Genomic DNA, 26,869 nt, shown 5'->3' on the forward strand with positions numbered 1-26,869 from the left:
TATGCAGCATCCAGGGATAACCTTTGTGAACAGTGTTTCTTACAGCTTCTCACAAGATAACTGTTAAAAACATTCCATAAGTTCAAAGGGTATATACTCTATCATCGTTTTAATACTCTATCACTGTTTTAGGCATATATTTCAAGCATATACTCTTTAACACTGCTTAAGGCATCTGGTCTAAATCTCTACAGGAAGGAATGTAAAGAACTGGCATTTATAAACCAGGCAGGAGACTATGTTATGTCAGGTAACTACATCTCATAATCAGAAAAGAAGTTAAGAAAGAAAAAGGTATTCAGACTAAGTGAGAAAATTCACTTCAAAAATCCACAGGAAATAGAGCAGACCATACCTTGAATAACTCAAACTCCTTCTTTGGCATCAACAGCTAATGACAAATGATGAACATAAATTAAGTACATAATACATATGCACATCAGACCAGACAAAACAAGCAAACAGAATTTCCACTGCCATCACTTCAGGTCATCAAGATACATAAATTGTACACAAATTCTTTATTTTAAAAGTTTGCTTGACTCTTGGATTCTAATAAGGCCAAAGGTCACTCTAAATAAGTACAGGACCTGTACTCAACTTGAACACCATGAGGAGCCAAAAATAACTAAATGAATGGTCATGGCAGTGGGAGTATGATCACAATTCTAGGTTTGGACAATCTGTATCTTACTAAGCCTAGACCTGGCACGAAAATTAACTATTTCACAGCATATTTATTCTATGTAGCTTCTACTCAAATTTATGGTACAACATCAGCTGTGATCTTATGCTCAAGATTCTGAAAATTAAAATAATTCTTCCTGGGGGCCTGATATAAAAGCCACCATAGGTTCACAGGCTATACCTGAGATTTTCCCTCCATTCGGCCTCTGCTAGCAGACCAGACTCTAGAGATTCTGTCACAGGTCAAAAATCCCAAGGGTTTAATAGTGAGTTCAGATGATAGGATGAATGAGATACCCAGGGTCACCAAAGTCCTGAAAATGTGGCATATCACTCAAAACTTACTGGTGACCAAGGAGAGAGAGCCTGACCTATCTACACCATATTGTAAGCGTATGTTACTCATAAAATCAAGATAGGAAAAATATTATAGTCCAACTGAATACTCATGGGTTAGTGTAAGGTGAGAAGAGTGCAAGTTTAAGGTTAGTCAGTGGCAGAACATTTAAGAGAATGAGAGCAAAGGATGGAGAAGATGAGCTGCTGGACACCCCAGCCACTGTCACAGTGCCATCCTCTGTCCAGAGGAAGCCACTGGATAGGAAGGCTCTGGACAAGAGTGAAGAGGCAGAAATACTACTTCTCCACATGTCAGGAGCATTGCAGGATGGGAAAAAAATAGCATCCGAGAAACAGTCACTTGCTGGTAAACATTTTGAGCAATTTTCTGAAGAAATAAATCAGAAAAAAACATATTCTTCCCTGTATCTTTAGCACTGCCCCTCAATTACCCTAGGAAAAAAACTATACAAATTGTGTAACAAACTAAGTCTCAAAATGATGAATACACAAAAGGTATTTAAATCCCATTGAAAAGTGATGAATATGAAAGTTTATAAATGTTAAATTTTGGTAAAAAGTCATAAATACCTGTATGGTATGCGTGTAAGGTGGATCAGCACGCCCTAATCCTGATTCTGGAGGTCTCACAATATCCAAAATGTTATTTGGCACAAATCCAGAGTCTCCACTTGCATTTCGAACTTTCCACCACTGCTTTCTATCATCAAGGATCTGTCATCATGCAAAAAGATAAAGGCATCATTCCATACCAAAACCAATCTATGAAAGAAACTCAATTTTTATTCCTTAGACCAAGAAACTCTTTTCACTTTTAATAAACTGGCTTACTATCAACATATTGTGGGTTGAATGATTCCCAGGAGTTACACTACTAATTATAATCACTAGTATAGGACAGGTATGGAACCACCACTATCATGAATATACCTGAGGTCCTCATTACCTGCCAAGAAGGTGAACTATTTGCATTATCTGAAGTACTTATAGATGACTAAGATGACTTGCTTGGAGAGGCCTTTTGTCTACATCCTTTGAATAGGAAGGGACAGTATGAAAACCATTACTTTTCACAAAAACCATTGTGACTATCCTACATTATTTATCAAAGAAGATGAACTCTCCGTTATGACCTAAGAAAGAGATTTGGGAGTCACGGTAGATTATTCCCAGAATCATTAGCTTACTCACTGATGGGTATATTTGTGCAAGGGTACTAGGACAGGAAGAAAAAACAGTGTTCTTATTAAAATATTATGATGCATCTACATAACTAGCCTTGCTTACAAAATGAATAAAGCCCAGCAGCAGAAAGAGGACAAAGTAAGCCAAGAAATCCAACCTCTGTCCTCCACCGCCCTCCCAGAAAAACCCAACAAACAAACAAGATAAAGCAGCTCCCCCTCCTAAATAGATATAAGCATCTATAATATATTCTTATCCTTGATAAAATAACACCGAAGAATAATTTCTTGACTTCCATATTTCTTTGAAGAAGGTTTAGATACATACCAAAAGAGGAATACAATAAATCCATTTTATTAAGAGTATAAAAAAGGTAAAATTCTAGTACCTCTAAAATGTCATCCTTTAGAACCGAGAGTTCACTGTTGTTCCTTGCCACAAAGTCATACTTGGATTTGGCATATTTCTTGGGTTGTGCTTTGAGTGGATCATAATTTCTATAAAAAGAAAGAGAAATTATCATTCAGCTAGCTCTTCCTAAAGGCTAAAAACAGAACTAAAACATTTAGGCAAGCTAATTCCTACCAGAAAACATTCTGACAAATTATTTCACGAGTAGTTAGTTTATCACATTACATAGAATATGAGAACTAAAAAAAAACTTTGGAGTTCTCACTATTAAAATGAGCAAACTATGGCTAGGGCAAAAATAAACAATGCAAAAATCACAAGTTTATTGGGTACTAAGCCAAATCTAGAACGCAAATCTGTGAGTTCTTTGTCCATTAAATATACTAGGACATTGCTTTGTCAATGAGCATCTCTCCACCATGGAAGAACTAGAACAAAGATCAAAATTAGCATTTTTTTAACAAAATTAAAGGAAAATGAAGATAATTTCCATAGTGGTAATTTAAATTATATGTTAATTTCACTAATTCAAGCAATGTCTTTAATTCATATGAAAAAATTATGACTAAGTGTCAATTTTTATTGACACTGAAAGCTTTGTCCAGTTCCTAAATTGCAAGGGAAGGTGTAGATTAAGCACAAGACTAGTAACACTTCCTAATTAATTCATTCATTGCCTATAAACTTATTTTAATAGTAAGAACAGGTCCAAGAGTCCTGTTTTTTTAAAAACAAAACTTTCTCAAAGAACCAAATACTTCCTTTAATCATTAAATGACCATTAATAGATTTAACATAATTTTTAAAAATACTTCTACACATAATACAATAAAACTTGGTATATGAACAATGTACTGATAATAGTTTATTCACTTCAGTAATAAAATAACCTTAACTGTTTCTTATTAATTTTACTCCCTCTTCTCCTTCATTTACCTTTCCATATTTCCTTACTCATTTCTACAAGAGAAAAAGCAGAAAGGAACTAAAGATATTTGTTCATCATTCCCTGCCAAGTGGCCCACCAGGGTCCTCTGGAATCACAGCAGGGCCGGCATTATAATTGTGGACACAATGTATCATGTCATCACAGGTAATTTGCAATCTCTTAGCAACTCCAGAAGAGATGAGGGACAATGAAAAAAATGGCCCCTAAGCTATGCTACCAATTGGCCATTTTTGATATATTAAAAAATAAGAAAAAGTGAGAAAAGTAACATTATAGCCAAATAATTATTGTATAATAATAATAATTTAAAAACTATTCCATGGGCTTCCCACCCCTATTCCCTAGTTTATATGTTTACATTCTACTTAGATTTCATTTGGGGGTGAAAAAGTTCAACCACTTCAAAAGTCAGAAAAGCAGTAATTTCAGTTTCCTGTCTTTCTTCCTTCCCCTCAAGTTCCCCCCTTCCGTGATCTAGAAAACAATCACTATTAATAACAGAGTTGAGTACAAAGGATAGAATAGTATAACAAAGGATAGAATAACTCTCTGCCACGGTGTATCTGAACCAGCAAGTTAAAAAGAAAAGTTTGCTGTAGTTCTTGAAGTCTTTGTTATCTTGAGTGTCTCAGAGGTGACTGCCCAGCATGCACTTTGTCAAGTGCTTTAGAATCTACAAATCTCCATGGTTTACAATTTCTTGTCCTCTACAGATTAAACTGAGCTATGATACTGACCACAGTAATCAATCTGAAAATCCTACTTTGTAATTTTTCAGATATATGAAAGTTTCTTAAGAGATCTATAATGTATCAAAATGTATGGCTTTGGAGTAATAAATATGCACTTGATAGAGAGCTGACGTGGAGTCTGCAATGACTGGAGACATCTCTAAAACACAAACGGCTTTTGGATACCAGTAAACTATAATCCTTCAAAGGTGAGGGCTCGGGCGCCTGGGTGGCTCAGTTGGTTACGTGACTGCCTTCGGCTCGGGTCATGATCCTGGAGTCCCGGGATCGAGTCCCACGTCGGGCTCCCTGCTCAGCGGGGAGTCTGCTTTTCCCTCTGACCCTCTTCCCTCTCGTGCTCTCTCTCATTCTCTCTCTCTCAAATAAATAAATAAAATCTTTAAAAAAAAAAAAACTTCATGAATATTAAAAAAAAAGGTGAGGGCTCTAAATTCAACAGGTGGTTTACCTAATGGCATGGTAAGTTTCACTGAAGAGTGCCTATACTTTGCGTGGCGTTTACTGCATTCCAGGCATGTAACAGAGTTTAGGGTAATAAAAATAATTATAAAAGCAAATTCCAAAGAAGTAAAGGAAAATATTAGGATGAGTAATAAGTTAGTCAAGAAGAATTTCAATGAAATAATTTTTAAACTTCAAAAATAATTTTCATGTATTATCTACTAAAAATTGAATCTATAATTAAAACTTATTTCATATGTTGGCATTTTCAAAATGTATTATTCATTGCTGACTTTATACTCAATCTAATATGTTACTGGTGTCCTTAGGGTAATATCTGTAAAATTTCCACACTAGTTACTTAGGTACTACCTCCATTATCATTCCTAACAAAAATCAAACATTTTAAGTCCCATCTTCTTTAGATTTTATTAAGAAAAAAGTATAATGAGAAGAAGGAAAGGGAATGCAACATTCATGATGAGTGAGGCTTTGAGGTAGGAAGGTAGCAGGGCAAGTTCTCTACCCCACTTCATCTGAATGACCATTCTCCCCTACTTTTTTTTTTTTTTCCATTTCCTTTTCTTTCTCTTTTGTAGATGGGTTGGCCACAATGTCAACCTCATTATCTGAGGCTGGTAAACAAGACTGAAGAGGTGAACCTACTCCAGTGCCTTTATTTCTCCCCCATCTCAATTCGCCATCTTTGCCCACACTGAATGTTTTTCAAGAGTGAAACTATGGGAAAATAAATGAAATATAAAACTGGAAAGTGAAAATACAATATAATAAGATGAAATGGCAAGAATGGCAAATAAGGCACTGACTCCTTCTAAATATTTAGTTTATACTTAGAAATAGGTCTATCTAAAGGAAGATTTGTTTTTGTTGGGGGAGAGAATGATGGAAATTGTTTCCTTTAAAAGTTACAGAGCTAGAAAGATCCTTAGAGACCATCTGGTATAAACTAATGGAGAGTTTCAAAAACAATTCTTCTTTCTTCTTAATTCAGATTTTGTCAGAGCATCTTTTTAAAAAGGGAAAGTCATCCAAAGGCATTTGCACTAAATTAGAGTTAAAGGCTAGAGGTTTTCCAGTAAGAATTACAGAAGAGAGGCTTTGTTTATCAAAGCCAATTCTATGAAGGAACAACTGAAACTTCATCAAACAATTAAGATGGAAAGTTTAAAGAAGTGGTGAACAATGCAGACGCTGGGACCTCTATTTGCACTAAATCAGAGACAGTTATCCACAGCTCTCCAAGTGGTGCCCGTGAAATGTTACCTATCTACGTGGCGATTAGGAGTTGGCTTAAAAGCCACAACCGCTTCCCCTTGGTCCGGATGGGGCCCTCTTGTGTACATGTTACTGAGTGCATACCCATCAGCTGGAGGATACTCTGATACACTGGACTGCTGAAAGACAGAGGAAGAGAGATTAAAAAGTCACTAAGACTATTGGAATGACCACTAATATCAGTCAACAAAACTTTCCACTATATTGTGATCCGTTCCTCATTTTCAAGTGTTTGACCATTATTAACAAAGTTATGAAAAGGGGGTGATACATTTTTGTCAAAGACCTATTTATAACAGGAAAAGTCATTACTACAAAAGCTAAATTGTAATTCTGAAAATAAGTGGGTATACAAGCAATGAATTCTTTCCTCAGGAATTTCAGTAATAAGTGATTTTGGTAGTAGGTAGACTTTAATGGCTTACATAAAATAAAACTGGTTTAAAAACAACAATAAAACTCTTCCCTCTTGCTCTCTGTGTTTAAGGAACAGACCCTTACCACTCTAGCAAAGTAAATAATACCACACGAAAATCATCTAAACCTTGCATTAAAATTACACACTTTCATTTTTTAAAGATACACAGACCCTATTTTATTTTTTAAAAAATGGCAGCTACTATTATCAGATTTACTGTTGACGGAAATACAGAAAGACAGAAGCACATTAATCTTGACAATCAATACAGGGTAAGACAATGCTGAAGTAATTCTTTTTTGTAGTTACCCAATTCCAACATGAGCCCACTGGGTGCCACCAGGAGGGGGAACTGAGGTCTATGGGCCCCAGTGAGCGCATGGTTTCAAAGCTATGGGGAAAATAAGAAACAGAGACAAAAACAAACAAACAAACAAAAACCATTCATGTAAAGATTTTATGCTGTTTCCTTACGTGAAATCAAGTATGGAGGAGGCACAATAGACCATGAAGTACTGGAAGTCCTTGGCTATTTAATTGCCTACGAACTCATTGGGGCAAAATATTTGAAACTGGAAATGTTTTAGAAAAGTCTTAGATACATGTTTACTATAGTTCATCCTAATGACAGAGTTGGCAGGAGTAGGGATATGTTTAAACACAGATGGTGTAGGTGAGGTTTCTCCAATGGACTAGTGTGGATGTCAAAATACCCACACTATATTACTCCTTTAGAATATGCTTAACACACAAATGCAAAGAAACAGTTTTCGCCATTTAAATACCTTAGCTTAAATCATCAACAAAATGAAAAGGCAACTATAAAATGGGAGAAAATATTTGCAAATCATATATCTGATAAGGACTAAAAATCCAAAATATATAAAGAACTCATATAGCTCAAGAGAAAAAAAAAATCCATCCAATTAAAAAATGGGCAGAGCAACTGAATAGCCATCTTTCCATAGAAGACATACAAATGGCCAAAAGGTACATGAAAAGGTGCTCAACATCACTAATCATCAAGGAAATGTAAATCAAAATCACAATGAGTTGTCACCTCACACCTGTTGGGATGGCTATCATCAAAAAGACAAGAGATAACAAGTGTTGGTAAGGATGTGGGGGAAAAAAGGAACCCCTTGTACACCGTTGGTAGGAATGTAAATTGGTGCAGCTGCTATGGAAAACAGTACGGAGGAGATGGCCTGGGGGACTCAGTTGGCTAAGCGTCCAACTCTTGATTTCAGCTCAGGTCATGATCTCCTCGTCATGAGACTGAGCCTGTGTCCGGCTCTGTGCCCAGCAGGGATTCTCTCTCTGTCTGCTTCTGTCCCCAACACCCAGCTCACACAAGCTCTCTCTCTCTCTCTCAAAATAAATACATAAAATCTTAAAAAAAAAAAAAAAGAAAGAAAACAGTATGGAGGTTCCTCAAAAAATTAGAAATAGAACTACCATACTATTCAGCAGTCCTGCTACTGGGTATAATAGTAAAGGTAATGAAATTAGGATCTTGAAGATATATCTGCATCTCCATGTTCACTGCAGCCTTGTTCACAATACGGAAACAACTAAGTGCCCATCAACAGATGAATGGGTAAAGATATGGTATAAATATACAACGGAATATTATTCAGCTATGAGAAAGCAAATCTTGTTATTTGCAACAACACAGATGGACTCTGAAAGCATTCTGCTAAGCGAAATAAGCCAAAGAGGAAAAGAAAAATACTGCATGGTATCACTCACCCGTGAAATCCAAAAAAAAAAAAAAAAGGTTGAACTCATAGAGACAGAGTAAAGCGGTTGCCAAGAGCTGGGAGAAATCAGAAGAAGTTGGTAAAAGGGTACAAACTTTCAGCTATAAATGAATAAGGTCTGAGGATCTAATGTAAAACATGGTGAGTACAGCTGATAACACTGTATTGTGTAATTACAATTTGCTAATAGAACTTCAATGTTCTCACCAAAAGAAAAAAAGATAAATATGTGAGGTGACATATGTGTCAATGTGCTAATTAACTCAATGGGGGGGGATCCTTTTGCAATGCATGTCAAATCACCAGATGAACATCTTAAATATCTTATGATTTTGTCAATTATACCTCAATAATGCTGAAATTAAAAATGACAAATAAGGGGGCGCCTGGGTGGCTCAGTCGGTTAAGCATTTGCCTTCAGCTCAGGTCATGATCCCAGGATTCTGGGATCAAGCCTCGCATCGGGCCCCCTGCTCAGCGGGGAGTCTGCTTCTCCCTCTCCCTCTGCTGCTCCACCCTCCCCCGCTTGTGCTCTCTCTCTCAAATAAATAAATAAAATCCTTTTTAAAAAGACAAATAAGTAGCTTAATTAATTCAGTTTATCATTTCCCTAGTTGAGAGGAGAGGCACTAGATGATTAGGCAATGTTTTATAAAGGGGGTGTTAGAATCACCCTCACCTTTGGCTAACTCTGAACAGAACCGAGTGAGGTCAGTCAGCATGAGATCACTGGGTCCTGAGAGTGACTAGAAATATTGCAAGGGAGGAGAGAAATGATGACAAATGACTAACTGTGATGACCAAACAAGCTTGTTTAGGGCTGCTGCTGGTTCAGAGGAAGTAAAAAAGTTGAGTATTGCCACCCATGTTTGACACCCCATGTCACCCAAGCCTTTCGATTCTACACAAAACCACAAGATCCTGAATCATCCAAGTCTTGTCCTGAGTGTATTTATTTTAGTAGCAATAAAGTATAATAAAGTTCCTCTTCTCGGGATGACTGCATTTTTTATGCATTTTAAATCACCATTAGTTGGCCTCTTTTCCAACAAAATCTTAAGACATAAAAATCCCCTAAAACAGCAAGCAGGTGCTTGTCATTTCATTTTTTTTTACACCTCTGGATAAATACATAAGCCATAAAATGGAAAACAGTTTACAACAGGAAAGTGATAACTCATCACAAGGAAAGATTCTCAATAATTCTTCCTTTAAAATTACTTCTTCCATGAGGGTAGACAATTTTTACAATGGAAGCCCAGAACACATGACTCTCTCTTTAAATATGCAAGTTTTTGAAAAAGAACGCACAAAAGTGAATTTCTGAGGCAATACATTAAGTGGATCTATTTTCTTAATTAAGATACAAAGACTGTAAGCTAGAAATTTCTGTGATTTGAAAATAGTCAGCTGTAACTACAGCAACAAGTGTGTCATAATTTCATGTTCGATTACATCTTTTTTCCTCTAGAAAAGTTGCCCTCTATGAGGAAAGGAAATCCACAGTGCTGAGGTCTGAACTATAAAATCCACACTGCTGAGGTCTGGAGAGGGACTGCCAACCAATGCAAAGGCTGTGAGGTCATCCTCTTAATCACTTAGAAGGAACAGCAGTTAGAGACCCTACCCTTCGATGCGCCAGAGGAAAAAACAATTATATTAGAAAAAAATATGTCTTCAAAGCAGTGTATTTGCTTTATTTCTGAAGTTTCAAAATTTAACCAATCTTCTATATTATGGTTACTGTCCAAGGGACTGATTTTTAAAAAATTAATTTATGTGTTTTTCCTTAAAAGTGAAGATTTATTCTGGTTTGTTAATCATTCCTTCATATCATGTTTGCCATATTATAAATACCCACAGCACTCTGAGAAAATTAATCTATGGAATTAAATAAAGGAAATGAGCCAGACTTCAAGAAGGATCTAGTCATCATTTACTGTTTCTTCTCCAAACTAGATCTCATTCATCTGATTCCTTGGGTTCTGATTCTTCTATTTGGTTTGGTTCAGCTTTAAGCAATGTTGGATTTTCTTTTCTGACAGAACAAGAAAGAGTCACAGGAAAATCATTTTTAAGAAATGCGCAGAGATAACTTACCCAATCTCAATCTCTCAATTTGCTCCCCAAATAGGTTATACTCTAAAGCTTACTAAATACTTAAAAGGCACAATAAATTTTGTGATCTCCTCAGGGTGTATTAGTGTTATAAATGATCACTTGAGCCCTGGGACTGAGTCCAGAAGAAACTCTGGCCTTCCAGCCAGGCTGAGAAGGTTTCGGAGTTTAGAACTAGGTAGAAGGAAGGAGGAAGGAGGGAAGAAATGGGACATTTGGGAAAGAGCTGCTTGGGACAGGCTTCAGGGACCTAGGTTCAGGGACCTGTCTCAAGGGTCTGATGATGGAGAGAAAAACAGAAAGAACAAGACAGGCAGCAGTGGGGCAACTGTCTCTGACAAGGGGAGAAAGCAGGCACTCACAAACTGAAACGGGATCACCAGGGCTCAGGGAACACTAGCAGGTGGGTAGGGGTGAGGGCTAAAAGGACTCTAAGGCTGGTGTTAGGCTTCACAGGGAAACAAAGCAACTGTCACGGCAATGACAAAGAGGTGAGAGGTAACCAAGGGCAGCAGGACATATAGTCATTGGTTCTAGAACAATCTTCAGATCAATAAAACGAGAACTCACAATCAGAATTACAAGAGAACGCACAGGTTATTGCACTTTCTACAAAGAGTGATGCTAAACAACTTTACCTCCGTGGATAATCTTTTTGTCTCCTGTTTGCGCTGATGTTCTGCTGCATTTGCCACAGACTCGGCCAGCTGATAAAGATCTTGTTCCATCGGGGCGCCCATGAAGCTCAGCATGGGGGGCTCCCAACCGTTGCGGAACCGCGGGACATACGGTGCGATGAACTGCTCTTTTGGCCACTCTGCTCTGTAGAGGGACAGTAAGGCACAAAATTAAGAAATGTATCCGTGTCCAAAATTACTTTCAAGAAGGTTAGCCACAAAAAATAAAAACAGATAACAAACAGAAACAAAGCATACCTCATCTGCCCTCTGTCTCTTCAAAAAGGGAAAGTGAACACGCTTATACTAGTCTGTAATGCCAACAAAATGAAAGGAAGATTGAATTCTGCTTCATGATCTTTCAGTACACTGCCTCAATTCTCCATTAATTCAATTTCGTAACATGGATATAGGTTTTGAAAATTTGGAAAGGGAGCATGAGGCTAGAAGTGTTACAACTATTTAGAACATGAACTTCTCTTGTATCTAAAGTAGTTTCAGAGTCTCATCTTTCCCTTCCTTCCCCTCCCTTGGTATGAACCCTCCTGGTATCAGATACATCTTTCAAAAGAGAAACAACAGAGAATGTTCTTAACATTTATGATTTTTTTAAGTTATAAAGTCCCCTAAATGAAACATTACCAATTTTATAAATTAAATTTATCAGTGAGCCTTTAATCAGTAAAATCAAGTTAGGACTAATCTGGAATCATAATCATTACCCATTCATTATTTAATGACTCTAAGTGAGGCTTATTTCTACAAGCTCCTAATCACTCATGAACCACAAAAATAACTGGGACAGAAATTATAGCTTCATCTCTGCTATACTGTATTGTTTTATCTTTCACAAGATAGGGGAAAGAAAGATTAATTCTTCAGGTTATATTTCTACTATGATGAAATAAGTCTTCTTATTCAGATTATTACGTACCTTCATGATCTTTTTATCTTTATGAATTTTTAAATCAGTATATTCATTTCCTAATAATCTTATCAGGATCTAAAAAATTACCTTTTCTCTTGTCAAAAGCTAACAATATATTTCCTTTTGATGTAGTTTTCCCAATGGTCATTCATTTTCTCATTTTGAGGTAGGACCCAAAATCAAGAAATTAGAAAGTCTGAGCTATTTTTGTACTAGGAGATCTGATTAATTTAGTAAGTTTCATGGGAAAATACTAAAAGATCCAACCTAGGCTTATCATAAGATTATAAACTATGAAAATCTAATAGATTTAAGAAATCTATTTAACCAAGGACAATATATAAATAGCATGATACAGTAGGTTATATTAGTATATAAATAAATTTAAATATTATTTTCAAAATAAAAACAACTACAGGGTTTTAAGTAATTTTTTGCTTGGTAAACCATTCAATATGTAAACCATATTCCAACACAAGCTGTTGCCTAAGTCCAAAATGTAAGTTATATTTTATATATACACAGCTTATGTATGTTTCAATAGAAGAAAAGGAGGAGGAAAAAAATTATGAACTGATCCATTACTTTTAGGCTAGCCCATTCAAAAGCGTTAGGAAGAAAAGCTTCTAAGTGACCACACTGAATGACTCACTCTAAGTAGTGAGAGAAAAAAAGGATTTGGGTCATGGTTAGGAAGGCAAAAATTATTTATTCACATATCATAAAATGAGAAATATTTTTTTGCCTTGCTCAGGAAACTTTAACACTGCAATGTTAAATGAGGCAATGTAAATAATTTGTCTTCCACAATGACTTCACTGACAAAAATACGATTTTTAAAATGATCCCCTTCTCCTTTCCTTTCCCAATACTACTGTTCCAGACCCAGGGAAGGTTGCTTACTAAGGAATCGATACACTAGCACCAGCATCCCAAGGGGCATCCTGGCCTCTAGTTACTCTGGTCCTTGTCCTTGCTAGGCTCAACTAGCAGACTGATCTTTCTAAAATGCAAATGTGATTATGTCACACTCCTATTCACACAGCTATTGGTTCTCCACAGCCTACAGAATCTTCTCCAACTCTTTAGCATGGCAGTGGGAGCCTTCAGAGCCCACCTGCTTATTTCCATGTGCCTCATTTAACACCATCCCTCCTCGCCCCCTTCCCCATAAGCACCTGCTACCCAAAGTCTATATACCAGCTAAACCCATATTCAGTCTCCATTCTCTTGACTTCCTGCTTCATGCCCTCATTCATGCTTCTCTATTAGGAAGGCCCCTTCCCAGCTATGTATTTGTGGAAATCCTACTCATCCAGCTGAAAGGCAGCATAGCAAAATAATTATGAACATCAACTCCAGAGCCAGACTGCCAGGTACAAATTGCAGATCTGCCACTTAAGAGTTATATGGCTTTGAGCAAATTACTTAACCACTCTAGGCCTCAGTTTTGTTATCTGTAAAATAGGGATAACAACAGTACTTATATAAAGTTCATGGAAGAGTGCCTGGCAAACACTATCTGTATAGTGTGTACATATATATTACATAATATACTACTATTATTATCTATTGATTTTAAATGCCAGCTCTTCTTTGAAAGCTAACTACACCCCCTCTTCAAATTCTCTTCCTGATGGCTCCCCCTTACCAAACAACAGCAGTTCATAAGTCACTCGGGTGGTTAATATGCCTTACACTTTACACCTTCTCCACTAGACTGGCTTTTTAAGGGTTTAGGCTTTTTCACCTGTAATGCCTAGTCTTTCATACGCAGAAGGCTAAAAATAAACGTCTCATTAGATTCCTGTAATAACAAAGAACAATACTTAAAGTATTACAGGTATTAAACTCATATACATCTACCTGGCTTTCATCCACGTTTCTCCCAGTGACATCCACAGCTGTCTTTCATCATTGTTGACAGTATAATTTAAGAACTCAATTGTGTCCTTAGTCAATAGGGGGCTGAGTACTGAACTGGCTAGTTCAGGACCTCCTGTTGCCTGCACCACCTAAAATGACAATAAATCATTTTTTAGCAAGAAGATGATGATTACTTGTATATTTTCAAAATATGTAAAATCCATGCCAAAACAAGCACTGTTGTCTGCACCACCTAAAATGACAATAAATCATTTTTTAGCAAGAAGATGATGATTACTTGTATATTTTCAAAATATGTAAAACCCATGCCAAAACAAGCAGTTTTTATACACTCAAATTTTGACATGGTGCAGTGTACTACTTACTGAATGAAAAACAGCTTATTAAGTCAACCTGCCCAGCCCAAAGGTGACTAATAATCTAGAATGAAAAGTTAGTAGTTTAACAACTTTCACAGGATCTATTGGTTGCATATGACCATATTTTCCCTGGAAAATACTAATGGCTATCCAAAGAATTCTCAGTCAGGTGGTTTAACTATCTCTGCTTTTTGCTTAAAAAAAAAAAAAAAAGTACACGTATCTTTTTCTGGCAAATCTATTATCCCAAACTTGGAAAGTATGGTTCTATAAATGAATACTACAGAGAGAAATAAGGCTCAACTTAACAGTCTACGGCTGTGCCTATATAAAGACATACAAAACTAAAAGGATCCAGAGAGAAAAGTGAGAGAAGAATGAGAACTGGTACTCTGAATCTATGGTATTTTTCCCCAGGATTTAATTCTAGGAAATTGTCCTGATTTAAAATGGATAATTTAATGATTAGCAGAAACAAATAAACAGGTGCACCTCTCTGATAAACAAAAGGATGATAAGTGTATGTCCAGAAACTGCTCCAAGTTTCTGGACTTCTCAGAGGCTATTTCCTGGCTAAAGAATGGTAGTTATCTCCTAGAGCAGAAACCAGAGCCCTTTTATAAAAATCTCACCTTCCCAGAGATATGGCACAAGAAAAAAGGGATTTTTTTTGAATGGCTCCAGACCAAGAGTCAGTTTCTCAGTTTCTCCCCAGTCACCCAAGTGTTCTGAGCACGTACGCTGTTGTATGCCTCTGTGTATCTGCACATGCTCCTTCCCAGTTCCCCAAGAGGCCCTTCCTTTATCACTCAGAACTCTACTCCGGTACCACCTCTTCCAAGAAGGTTTCCTTAATCCTAAAGCATAGCTCCAAGGCACCTCAGTGTCCCCAAAACAATTTATGCATAGAAGTAACCTGTTACATTTTAACTTATGGCTCATTTTTCAGTTTTCCCTCCTGTGAGGACTTGGACCAAGTCAATTGCAGAAGACATAGTGTTAGAGGGATGACTGAGAATCAGTGAAAGAAAAGATGAGAAGTAAGAAGGGAGGGCTGACTCTTACTTGAGAACAAAATTTACCCTGACTGCCTGGTACAGTAATTTTCTTACTTCCAAGCCCTATAAGCACTTCTGGTGAATATGTAGGAATGATTAAGAGGGAAAAGTAAAGGAGTAAAATCTAGGAGTAGAGGAACTTTAAAATCTTTGGGAATGAAGGAGAAGAAATGTCAATAAAAAGCTATAAGACATAGTTCCTTCTCAAGAACGGATGTTAAGCATGTAGGCATGTATGGTTGCTGTGGGTGTGCCTGTGTGTGGAGATGCTGAGGGCAGAGGGCAGGTCTTGCAAGGTTTAAAGCCACTAAAATGTTGTGTGGCTGGTTGTAGGCCCTAAATAAATGTTCCTTCCCATGTCTCTTGTCCAAGTAATATGTCTGGGGCTCTGTAGGCAGAACATTAAAAGGAGTCACAAACATATTCTGATTGGAGAGACCATGAATAAGGAGTCATTTTTGATGAAAAAAAAAAAAGACAAAATAAATCCTATTTTCAGATACAGAGCTTGCTCACAAAGGCTAATTTCTACATGTGAGGGAAACCAGTCCCATTATTTTATAGTTCTCTTTTATGTAACGACTACATATCTACATATCTACTTATAATGTGTGAAAGAGTATGCCAAGAATGAGGAGATGGCAAAAACTATTTTAAAGTCAACACTTCCTAATATTCAAACCAAGACAGTATCAAATGTGTTAAAGAATAAGGAATATAAATTTTGTTAATGAGCTACTACTATGGGGTTCTCTGCATATGAATGGCCTTGATTTAATTTTTAAAGAGCTTATAAAGCAAAAATTATTCAACAGTAACTAGACAAGTAGAAATCTGATGTTCTATATATATAGCAACAACATATGGAAGTGTTCATAAATTACTGATGTAGTCTTGGACTTTCATCTTCTAATCTCTTATTGCCCAGTTCTGACACTCATGCTGATAATGTTACTTTCCTATGTTTGTAAAGCAATATTCATTTCATATTCTACTTCAGGTCTTTGTCTAGTTGCCCTTAGGGAAAGAAGAAGATTTATCATCCCTTTTTGTTACTTGCACTTTCTTTTTCTCATTTTTAGTTTGATAATCAAGTAAAACCTATGGGAAATGCATTTGAATTTGCCCCATTTTTGATAAATATTAGAGTACTCAAACCATAGGGTTTATATGCCCTCAACCAAAATTAATGAAATTTATCTGCTTCGTCTAGTCTTTTAAAAAAAAACAATCACAGAAATAAGATACAGGATAATCACACATTTCTAACAATTATCATTACTGCTATTGTCATCCCACAAAGTGATCATTTGCTCTTCTGACAGGCAGAGCCATTCACAAACACTCCACCCATGCCTGCCTTAGCCCACAAGGGAGGAAATTCTGTCCTCCTAGAAGTATTTAAAAGACTCCACCTTCTTTCCACTCCTCACTCACTTGTCCTCCCACAAAAACCGGAATGACCTATCTAACTGGTGAAATTGTAGAAAAGGGTGATTTGTAGCCTACTCTCTCTTCAGGTCTGTCTGTATGGGAGGGCGACAACTGTTCCATCTGCTTTCTGTCGCATGCTTTTCCCAAACCCCTGCACTTGTTTGTTGTGTACTCTTTAATATTCCAGTGAGTTCTCCCAACTGCCCCATAGAACAAGATGGTTGTACGTAATGTCAGCCTAGACAAGTTGCTATTAACACCATTTGCAGATATAAGAAATATATAATGGGAAGGGAAGTATATTACCATACCACATAAGGAAAGAACACAGCTGCATACTGAAAATCTTGAAAATGAAGATGTGTATCTTGGATCCTGGCCTCCAGCACAAGAGGTATAACCTTTTGCTGGATAAACTCATAGGAACATCCAACTCCTTCACAAAGGGAATTGTCCCCAACACACCCTTTTGTTAGCTTTAAAAATTATACCTTTTGTACAAATACACATGTATTTGAAGGGAGTTTTCTGGGGGAAAAATGTATTATGAGGATATCACTCCACCTGGCACAGAGTATGCTAAAGACTACTAATTGCTCCCTAGTGTCCACTCTCTTCTTCTTCCTTCTGGAAAGAGAAGTTCCTACATTTTAGATGAACCTACAGGCACACAGATAGAGACTATATTCCTTTGGTGTTCAGTATGGCCACATGAAAACATTCAGGCCAACTGGACAAAGGCAGAAATTATCTGTTTAAGTTCAGAGTCACCTCCTTAAAGATAAATCACCTTTCTTTGCCCCTGTACAGCTGTAACAAGGGCATGGAGGTAAATCAGCTTCCACTATAGAGATATCTGACATAGTTGCTCAATTCTTCTCTTGGACACATTTTCTTCGTTTGGCTTCCAGAATACCATAATATTCTTATGTTTCTTCTCCTGACTTAACTGCTTCTTCTCAATCTTCTTTGTTGGTTCTTTCCATTCTAACACTGAAATTGCCCAAGGCTCAACCAGTCCTTGTTCCTCAATTACGATTACTACCTTGGTGATAATATCATGGCTTTAAATGCCCTCTATATGCAGATGATCCTTAAATATGTATCTATAGCTTTGATTTCTCCACTGAACTCCAAATTCATATATTCAACTACCAAATTTTTCCATCTAGATGTAACAAAATTTTGACATGTCTAAAACTGAATTCCTTATCTTCCTTCAAAAAAAATCTGTCTTACCTATTGTCTTCCCCATCTCGATTAATAATTATTCCATCCCTCCACTCTTAGGCCAAAACCTTTGGAGATACCCTTGGCTCTTACATAGCACATCTAATCAACTGGCAAATGTTGCTTCTCTGGTTTATACCCAAAATCCGATTTCTTCTTACGATTTCTAATGTCACCCAGTCCAAACACCATAATCTCTGATCTGGATTATTTTAATAACCACCCTAGTCCCTTCTTCCCCCAGATTTCTAAGTATTCTAGCCAGAGCAATCCTTTTGTGCTGAAAACACTCCAAAAGTGTAAAAGATTTCATAACCACTTATAAAGACCAACAAAATATGACCTCCTGTTGCATTGCTGACTTCATCTCCTAATTAAGCTCTCCCTCATTCTGTTCAAGTCACAATACTTATTTATTCCAAGAACATCATTTGCAATTACCATCCCAGAGCACTCACAATAGCTGTTCTCTGTCTGGAATTCTCTTCTTTCAGAAATCCACATGACTCATTCCTCACTTCATTTGCTCACATGACACCTCTCACCTTAACCAACCCTATTCAAAAAGGGTAATACTCTACCTTGCATACGTGTGCACACTTGCATGAGCATACACCTGAAATATTCCCCGTTCTCTGTCCCTGCTGTATTTTTTCAAATAACACTTGTTTTTAGCAAAATATATTATTTATGCATATATTTAGGTTACTGATTGCCCCTCCATACTACAATATAAGTTCCAAGAGGGTAAAAATTTATGTCTGTTTTATTCCTGATAAGCTACTAATAGTGGTAAGCACGTAATAGGCTCTCAATTAATATTTCTGAATGAATAAATAAATGAGCAAAGCCCTCCATCCAGTACCAGTACCTCTTCACACCCAGACTATTTTGGGAGAAAGAGAAAAACTTTTACATTATTATAGCCCTTTGTATTATATCCTAGTATATACTGAAACACTAGCATCTGATAAATATTTCTTTTCATCTTCCTAGCTCTGTCAGAGACATCGGTTTCCTCAGCAATAAAGTAAAGGTGCTTGAACAGGATGATTTCTAAGGTTCTTTCAAACTCTCAAATTGCACATTCTCGATATTGACATAGATGCCAAGAGAAATTGTATCCACGCAAAGTAATGAAGGAAAACTATCGAGATACTCCAGACAGACACCTGGGGTTGAAAAACATACTAAGGGTGATTACTTTCTTAAATTAACAGTCTTACCATATTTAATGGAGTAAATAAAAAATGAACCAAATCTGCAGCACTCGGATTCTGGATGTGAGACTTCAGTTTGGCCTGTAGCATTAAGAAAACAGACAAACAAATTACTATGATGCAATCAAGCAAAAAACAGATGCTCATAAAGGTCTGATACAGACTCAGAGAAAGAGTTCTTTACTACTAGTTTAACTTTTAATATATGAATCAGCCTAGGTAAGTCAGATTAAGAGAATTTAGTTTAAAAACAAGTTAGGAGTTGTTCTTTTTTGATAATTTGCTTGGATACATAGGTTTTATTATCTGTTGTCCTAATTAAAAGCAAATCAAAACATACATACCAAAAAATCTACAAGAATAATTTTATCTCTTCATTTAATCAGAAACATCCTGGCTAGAATTTGATCTCCTTCATTTGTTTCTTTTGATTATATACAAATAAATTCCACTTACCAGAAGGTTAAATCCATGTTTAAACTTTTGTAAACAGTCAACAAACTCCTCAGGAGGGGGAGGTTTTGCCCGCAGAGTTAGAACACCCTCTAAAAGAAATAAACGGGAAGGGGGACAGATGAAAGCAAAGCTGTCAGAAAATCTAGTAAATGAAAAAATAAAAAGCCCCATTTGTGTCTGTAAAATTTGATCATTCCCGATACCATGCTTCCTAGCTACTCTAGTACATCTCCTAGACTCACTGTAACAAACTAAGGTGATCCAACATTTGAAATGGATTCTTCTACCCTTAGGCTCTACTAACTCACCAATTCCATAGATCTATGCTGTAGCCCTTTTATGTCCCAATTATTGCACTTACCATCACAAAGACTATAAAAATGTGCGAGTTATAAGCCCTGCTCTGAAGGGCCTTAAAATCTTTAGAAAACACGAATCGGTAAGTAACCAAGATACACCAAGGAAGTGTTGTAGAAAGAGACTACACCTGGTTGGGAGATGGGAAAATGGACACCTAATGGTTGTTTCATGGGGGAAGTAGCTTTTAAGATGGGATGTGAAAGGTCTGTTACACGGCAATTTGGTAAGAAAATGTCATAGTTGGATATAACAGCATAAGTAAAAAAACATGGAAAAAGGAAATTGCATGTACATGAAACAACAAACTAAAGCAGAGAAACCAAGAGAATGGAAAAGTAGACCAAGGCTGGATTGAGGGTGACCCTGACTGCCCGGGGGGCAGGGGGAGGAGCAGAAGTAAATCAACAGAACATGGAATTAACATGCTGTTCAGAAGAATGAAGTGACTACATTAGAGCTTGATGACAACTGTCCTCCCAGAATAAAAGACTGGAGGCTTGAAGACTACTTAGAAAGCCAGGTAAAAAATGATGACAGCTTGAAGCAGATGTTAGCTATGAAAATGAAAAGGGAAACAAGTGGATATAAAACCCAGTGAAAATATAAAATCGATGTTGGCTGCAAGTTAAAGAATGAAGTCATACTAGATCTGTGGTCTTGAATCTGGATGACCAAAAGGATAGAACACCTCTCATAAAGAATATAGCAGGAATAAGTGGTTTGGGACATAAGGATGCAATAATAATTAATTTCAGAATATAGGGAGGTGAGGTATACCCAGAGGTACACATCTGGAAGACAAGTCTACAGGTCTTATGCTTAGGATGTAGACATGAGCTAGAGAAAAACTGGGAGGTCATGTGCCATGAAAGGGATATTTACTCACTATTCTTTTAATTTTGTTCCACAGTTATAAGTTTATACATTTTGAGGCCATTTTAAATAGCTAACTACAGCATACCCCAAAACTGCTTGTAAGTGACCTGAATATATTGTTTGGGAGCTCTGTGATAAAAAAATTCAAATCCATTGATAGTTGTAACTATTTTAATGAGAAAAATCAATCCTTTTAACAAAATAATGAGGTTCTATATTTATAATAAAATAAATCAAAATATGGGAAGAATAGAGCCATGACTTTCTTTAACAGATACTAATTTTACAGTCACTAATTAAAACTACAAAGAGATGGTTGTTAGCTGAATCTCAGAGTCTCTGTGATTTAGGTTAAGTATCCTAGAGTCTTTTCTTACTGTATTCAACTTGGAACCAAAATGGACCATTCCCTAGGGTCTTCTTAGTCTCTGTCTAACTCCCAGGTGCTATCCCAAAACTAGAAAAGGGACTTTGGCCCACTGTCAATGGAGTTTTGCTGAGCAGTTCACAAGGGCAGAAACTCTGCCTAGCACTGGAGTTCTGAATGGTCTTTAGAAGTTTAAGAAAATCCAGGGGCGCCTGGGTGGCTCAGTCGTTAGGCATCTGCCTTCGGCTCAGGTCATGACCCCAGGGTCCTGGGATGAAGCCTCGCATCAGGCTCCCTGCTCTGCAGGAAGCCTGCTTCTCCCTCTCCCACTCCCCCTGCTTGTGTTCCCTCTCTCACTGCGTCTCTGTCAAATAAATAAATCTTTAAAAAAAAAAAAAGAAAAGAAAATCCAACTTACCTCCTGGTCCTTTCTTTTTACCTTTCTTACTTTTCTTCCTTTTAGAAAGCTCAGAAAATGCTTCAGCTGCTTTTTGGAGTTTTGTGATAAAAAATTCAACATCATCCAAGATGTGATTTAATATTTGCTGGAATGAGAAATTACAGAATAAGATTTAAGACAAAACCATTTTTGCCTTGAATGAATACTACTAGTCAGTAAAGGAAAATCAGAAAGTTAAAAAAAAAAAAAAAGAAATACCTCCCACATGCAAATTTCAAGTTTATCACTAATTCTAAGAAAAAGAATTGAACTAAATATACATATACCCGTGGCTAAAGTCTGACATTTACATTTTTCTTTAGCTTAAATCTTGTTCTATTTTCAATACCATAAAGAAAGCATTCACAGTATCTATTCGGATTATTAATTATTTTCAACTACTCTAATTTTCTCACAGGGTTCTCCCACATAAAGTTAGGAGAAAAATTCTAAGAAACATCCTGTTAGAAGAGCAATGAGCATTTCTGCTTTCTAATAAATATGCCAATAAAATACCAACAATATTATTTCATGGAATTAAAGGTATATAGAATGTTCTGATTACCTAATAAACACACAGATAATCTAGAATAATCATTAATGAGAGTTGCCACATGGTAAAATAGAATTAATGATGAATTATGCTTTCAGGGATTATTGGATCAGTTTTGATTGTCTTAGCTGACTTTCTGTAGTATGTGTGAAACCTGACATTCTTCTAATTTAAAAGACTAGAAACCGGGATTAAATAAACTTTTAAGTATAAAAAATAATGGTGTAATATAAAAATTAAATTCCAAACTTCAAATTCCTATATTTGTTTCCAAATAAGCTAGGATTGTGTAAAACATAAATAGTAATTATATTGAGATTAATTTTATTATTATATCAGAAGGCATTGTCATTCTGTAAGGAAATTACTATGGACTAATAAAAATAAATACAGCCTTATTCTTTATAAAGAGTTAAAATTTATATATCTACTTTTAAAAAATTCCACTTAACTTTTATCTTTCAGGCATTATAAAATTGTTTAATAAAAATAAATGTCATGAAGAGATATTTAGAAGACATTTCAATTATGAATTACAAGCTATGAAAAAAGTTAAAATCCCCCAAATCTGGTAATTCAGTTTAAGTTCCTTTGTAAACTAGTTAATATGTTAGTTCTTCTATCAGAGCCCTATCCTACTAACTAAATATTGACATAAAGGCAAAAATAGTTAAGAAAGAGATAATTCGAAGGGCATAACCACCAATGGAAAGAGAAAATACAGTTTGCACAAAACATCTTTATTTAAATCAACTTCATTTTCCCTGCTATTTTTTTCCTCTTTTTAAAAAGAAGGCAATGGCCTAAAGAGGACTGTTGGACCTACCACGTCTCTGTCAATTCGGGCCGCCATCATTTCAGGTGCTTCTTCCTGCTCGTGATACTGCCTTGGTTTCTCAACTAAAGAAAGAAGAATCACAAGTCTTTCAGCCTGTTACCTAAGTGAGATCAATCTAGGTAGTATGAAATATGAAAAGTGGCTAGAAAAGAGTGCCATTTGCACAAGGGAACACCTTCACTGGATACAAAATCAAAACTGCTCATCATCTATGAATGACATGCATCCTTGCCACCACTAACTGAGAAGCACTTGGCCAGGGCTGACGTGCTTGCCTTCAGCCTTTATGATTTACCCTGTAACTTCCCCTCCTATTCTCCCTCTTCCCAATGACAGTTGCCTGTAGAACCAACTCTAACTTCTCACCCTATAATTCCTATACAAGAAAGAAATACAAACTCACATTTAAGTACCTGCTCCTCAAAAAGTGGTCAACTAATTTCTAATGCAACCTCCCAATTTTATACATTCCACCACTGTGATTACAATAAAGCTTTGGGCGTTCTGACAGTAAAGTGCTTTTTTTCAAATTCTAGTTGTCATTAAGCTTAAAATCCACAATGTTGGGCTCACTGATTTATACTTATAAGTATAATACCTACAGGATTTGCAAATTAAGTAATACATATCTTAAGAGCATTCAAGATGTTAAGTTAGCTCAGTTAGCTAAAGCATGATGTTAATCATAAGGTCACTATAATGAACTCCCTTCTGGTTAATGCTACCACTAAACACAGATACTTCTACAAATATTTCACAGTAGATTAAATAAAAGAAAAACTGTACAGATGAAACTGGAAAAATATATGATCAATAAGGGAAAAAACTCCTAATACTTCATCATGACTCATGATGTTCAATATAGAAAACTACAAAAAATACTGAGAACTCTGTATTGTTATACCTCTTCTATGCCTTTCCCAATAAATGGAATATTGCCCCCCCAAAAGAAGAAATTATGGAGTTTTTTGCAATTTAATTAGTGGCTCTTAAGTACTTTAAGATAATTTGAATTTATATTTATGAACTCTTGCCAGTTAAATGCTGTTTTACATGGAGTTAGTGGCTTTCTTGGGTATAGTATACTACAGAAAACATGTTGAACTTGAAATATAGCTAGTAAGAACTCTAGAGAAGCCCCAAAATATCACTTGGAGGGTGAGGTAAGGGGAGACGCAGTATCTCGCAGACTTTTTCACGGTCTCTGGCACCACTACGAACCCCACTACCACTACTCTACAGAGATCACTTTTGGAAGTCAGGGGTAAGGCTGCGTCAAGGATTCAAAGGAGATGTTTAGTCTGAGTTAGCTGGAGCCTTCAGAGGGACCAAAAAGATACTCCTTTTGGGGGGGATTTCCAACCAAAAACTGGCCTGGGTCCAGATAGAACCTCACACAATAAGTGCTACATTCTATATGGCCTAGTAGAAAATTAGAAGTTCTGAAAACCCTTTCTTACTCTCATTTAAATAGGTAAGATTGCACAGCATATTTTAGACAAAATCTAGTAAGAGCCCAGAAACATCTCTTTGTTGTAAATCATATTAGGTTTTACAGATGTTTTCACAAATTTATTCAGAATATTTATAAACTGAAGATCTCTTATCCTTCCTCAACTTCAAGGAAGACCATTTTGATCTCTCTCAAAACCCACATCTCTTCTACCAAAATAGCAGCAACAAGACACTATGTGAACACAAAAAACAGAAAACACTATAAACTATTCATTTTTTTAAACACAAAATATTGCAGAAAAAAAACAGATCAACAGAAATTTGTATGATTTCTAAAAACAAATTGTTATAAAGTAAATATTCTGCTACTTCATTTTTGATAAACGGATGTTTCAAAGATTTTTTTCTTTCATCTGTCTGGTAGCTGGGCTTACATGTGAATCTCTAAAAATAACTTCAAGTATACAAAAAAAAATAAATAAAATGGAAAGCAATTCAGAAATAAAATGAACTCAATTTGGCAAAAATGAGATGAACCACACGTTATGTGTTTTACACTGCAGTAGGGACTGCTGTAGACATTATTTGCTTTCAGATTCACAGCAACCCATGAATTATTATCCCCACTTTACAAATGAGATTGAAACACAAAGAGATACCATCCAAGGTCGCACAGCAGATCCTGGTCTTACTCCAGAGTCCAACTTTTGACTCACCAGACTCAAAATAAAGTCTAGTGTCACTTATTTATGGTCACCAAGTTCTACTGTTTAACTACATTGTTAGATATCTGCATGAATAATGTTTTATTAGATAAAGGATAAGTGATTTAAGTCCACTGAACAGTGAGGCAGAAGAGTGAGACTCTAGTCTTCATCAGATTCAAACTCGTTGGATCACAATTTATAAACTCATAATAAAGAGATTGGACCAAACATATTTTAAGGCATTTTCAGTCATAAAAATTTCAGGTTTGGTAAAAAAAACAAAACAAAACAAAACAAAACAAAACCATTCTGACATACAAAAAGTTATGCTAAATTCTACGCCGGGATTATTTGTCTTTGAAAAAGCATGCGAAGGTAAAATGACGATGCACACAAAGGGCCCCTCTGACAAGCTGAGCGAGATGGAGATGCTTTGACTCTTGTCCCAACACCCCCTGACAGCCTTTTCACATAAGCACAACAATTCTCCCAAACAGGAGAGCGGTAAGATAATAATAATGAAAAGAATTCTGAAGGAGAATCTTTGCAAAAAAAATCTGATAGTCTCTTCTCTGGTCGAGAGTTTGACTCAGAGCTGAGTCAAACGTCCCATCTTTCTTTGATCGCATTAAAAAAAGAAAAAACAAAAAAACGTAATCCTAACACCGTATTTATTTAAATGACTGGTCTGAACTCCCATATACGATAGTCTTATAGTGTCAAAGTTTTAAATTTCCTTTATCTATGATTTTTTTTAAAGATTTATTTATTTATTTGAGAGAGTGAGAATGAGAGAAAGAGAGAGCACATGGGGGGGGGGAGGGTCAGAGGGAGAAGCGGGCTCCCTGCGATGCGGGACTCGATCCCGGGACTCCGGGATCATGACCTGAGCCGAAGGCAGTCACTTAACCGACTGAGCCACCCTGGCGCCCTATCTATGATCTTTTTTTAATTAAAAAAGCTAACCTCAAGCTTCAGCTCAGAAATCAGCATCAGAATTTGAGAGCAAGGATTATGTCACAACCCAAAGTCAAGGGTCAATAAGTAGCAATCCTCAGAAACACTCACAGTCCCCTTGGTCAGCAGCCCATGCAGACCAAGCTGCCACCCGACTTCTAACATCCACCTGGGTAACAGTCCCAGGGGGCACCGGGGCAGGAGCTCTTGGCGGAGGCGGTATACCAGGGTCTGCTTTGGAAATCATCCTAAAAAAGATGAAAAAATAGAATTTTTACCACCTCCGTGTCTATCAATTCTCAGTTTATGGTATTAGTTCTTCAACCTTAAGAACGATGTCAAGGTGGAGGACAACAAGGATTTCCTTTCATATTATGTATATTTACAAATGTATATGAAATATAAAAACACAGAAAAAAAATTTTTTTACAGATTTTATTTATTTGACAGAGAGAGACACAGCGAGAGAGGGAACACAAGCAGGGGGAGAGGAGAGGGAGAAGCAGGCTTCCCGTGGAGCAGGAAGCCCGATGCGGGGCTCGATCCCAGGACGCTGGGATCATGACCTGAGCCGAAGGCAGACACTTAACGACTGTGCCACCCAGGCGCCCCAAAACACAGAAAAATTTTAATTCAACTCAACACTAGGTTTAATTTTTTTCTGGGTCTCCTGTGACTTGGAGAGGCT

At 36.6% G+C, this 26,869-nt stretch overlaps 1 protein-coding gene across 5 annotated transcripts in view; it reads right to left on the reverse strand.

The window, feature by feature from the left end:
- EPS8 (EGFR pathway substrate 8, signaling adaptor) overlaps positions 1–26,869 on the reverse strand; it is a 178,039-nt gene that overhangs the window by 18,869 nt on the left and 132,301 nt on the right. For 4 of the 5 annotated variants that reach the window (XM_028119803.2, XM_028119799.2, XM_088025931.1 and 1 more), the window contains 10 exons: positions 26,293–26,429; positions 23,051–23,124; positions 21,651–21,777; positions 19,630–19,718; positions 19,180–19,254; positions 13,852–14,000; positions 11,019–11,202; positions 6,070–6,200; positions 2,621–2,729; positions 1,618–1,761 (listed from right to left, as the gene is read on the reverse strand). In XM_028119803.2, coding sequence (XP_027975604.1) covers positions 1,618–1,761; positions 2,621–2,729; positions 6,070–6,200; positions 11,019–11,202; positions 13,852–14,000; positions 19,180–19,254; positions 19,630–19,718; positions 21,651–21,777; positions 23,051–23,124; positions 26,293–26,429 — 1,219 coding nt within the window. The remainder of the gene's footprint in view (positions 1–1,617; positions 1,762–2,620; positions 2,730–6,069; positions 6,201–11,018; positions 11,203–13,851; positions 14,001–19,179; positions 19,255–19,629; positions 19,719–21,650; positions 21,778–23,050; positions 23,125–26,292; positions 26,430–26,869) is intronic. The other variant, XM_028119802.2, reaches the window with a different exon arrangement.

The sequence above is a fragment of the Eumetopias jubatus genome, unplaced genomic scaffold, assembly GCF_037043125.1.
Source record: "Eumetopias jubatus isolate StellerSeaLion01/CBP00866 unplaced genomic scaffold, mEumJub1_p1.0 scaffold_8, whole genome shotgun sequence".
Classification (NCBI taxonomy): domain Eukaryota; kingdom Metazoa; phylum Chordata; class Mammalia; order Carnivora; family Otariidae; genus Eumetopias; species Eumetopias jubatus.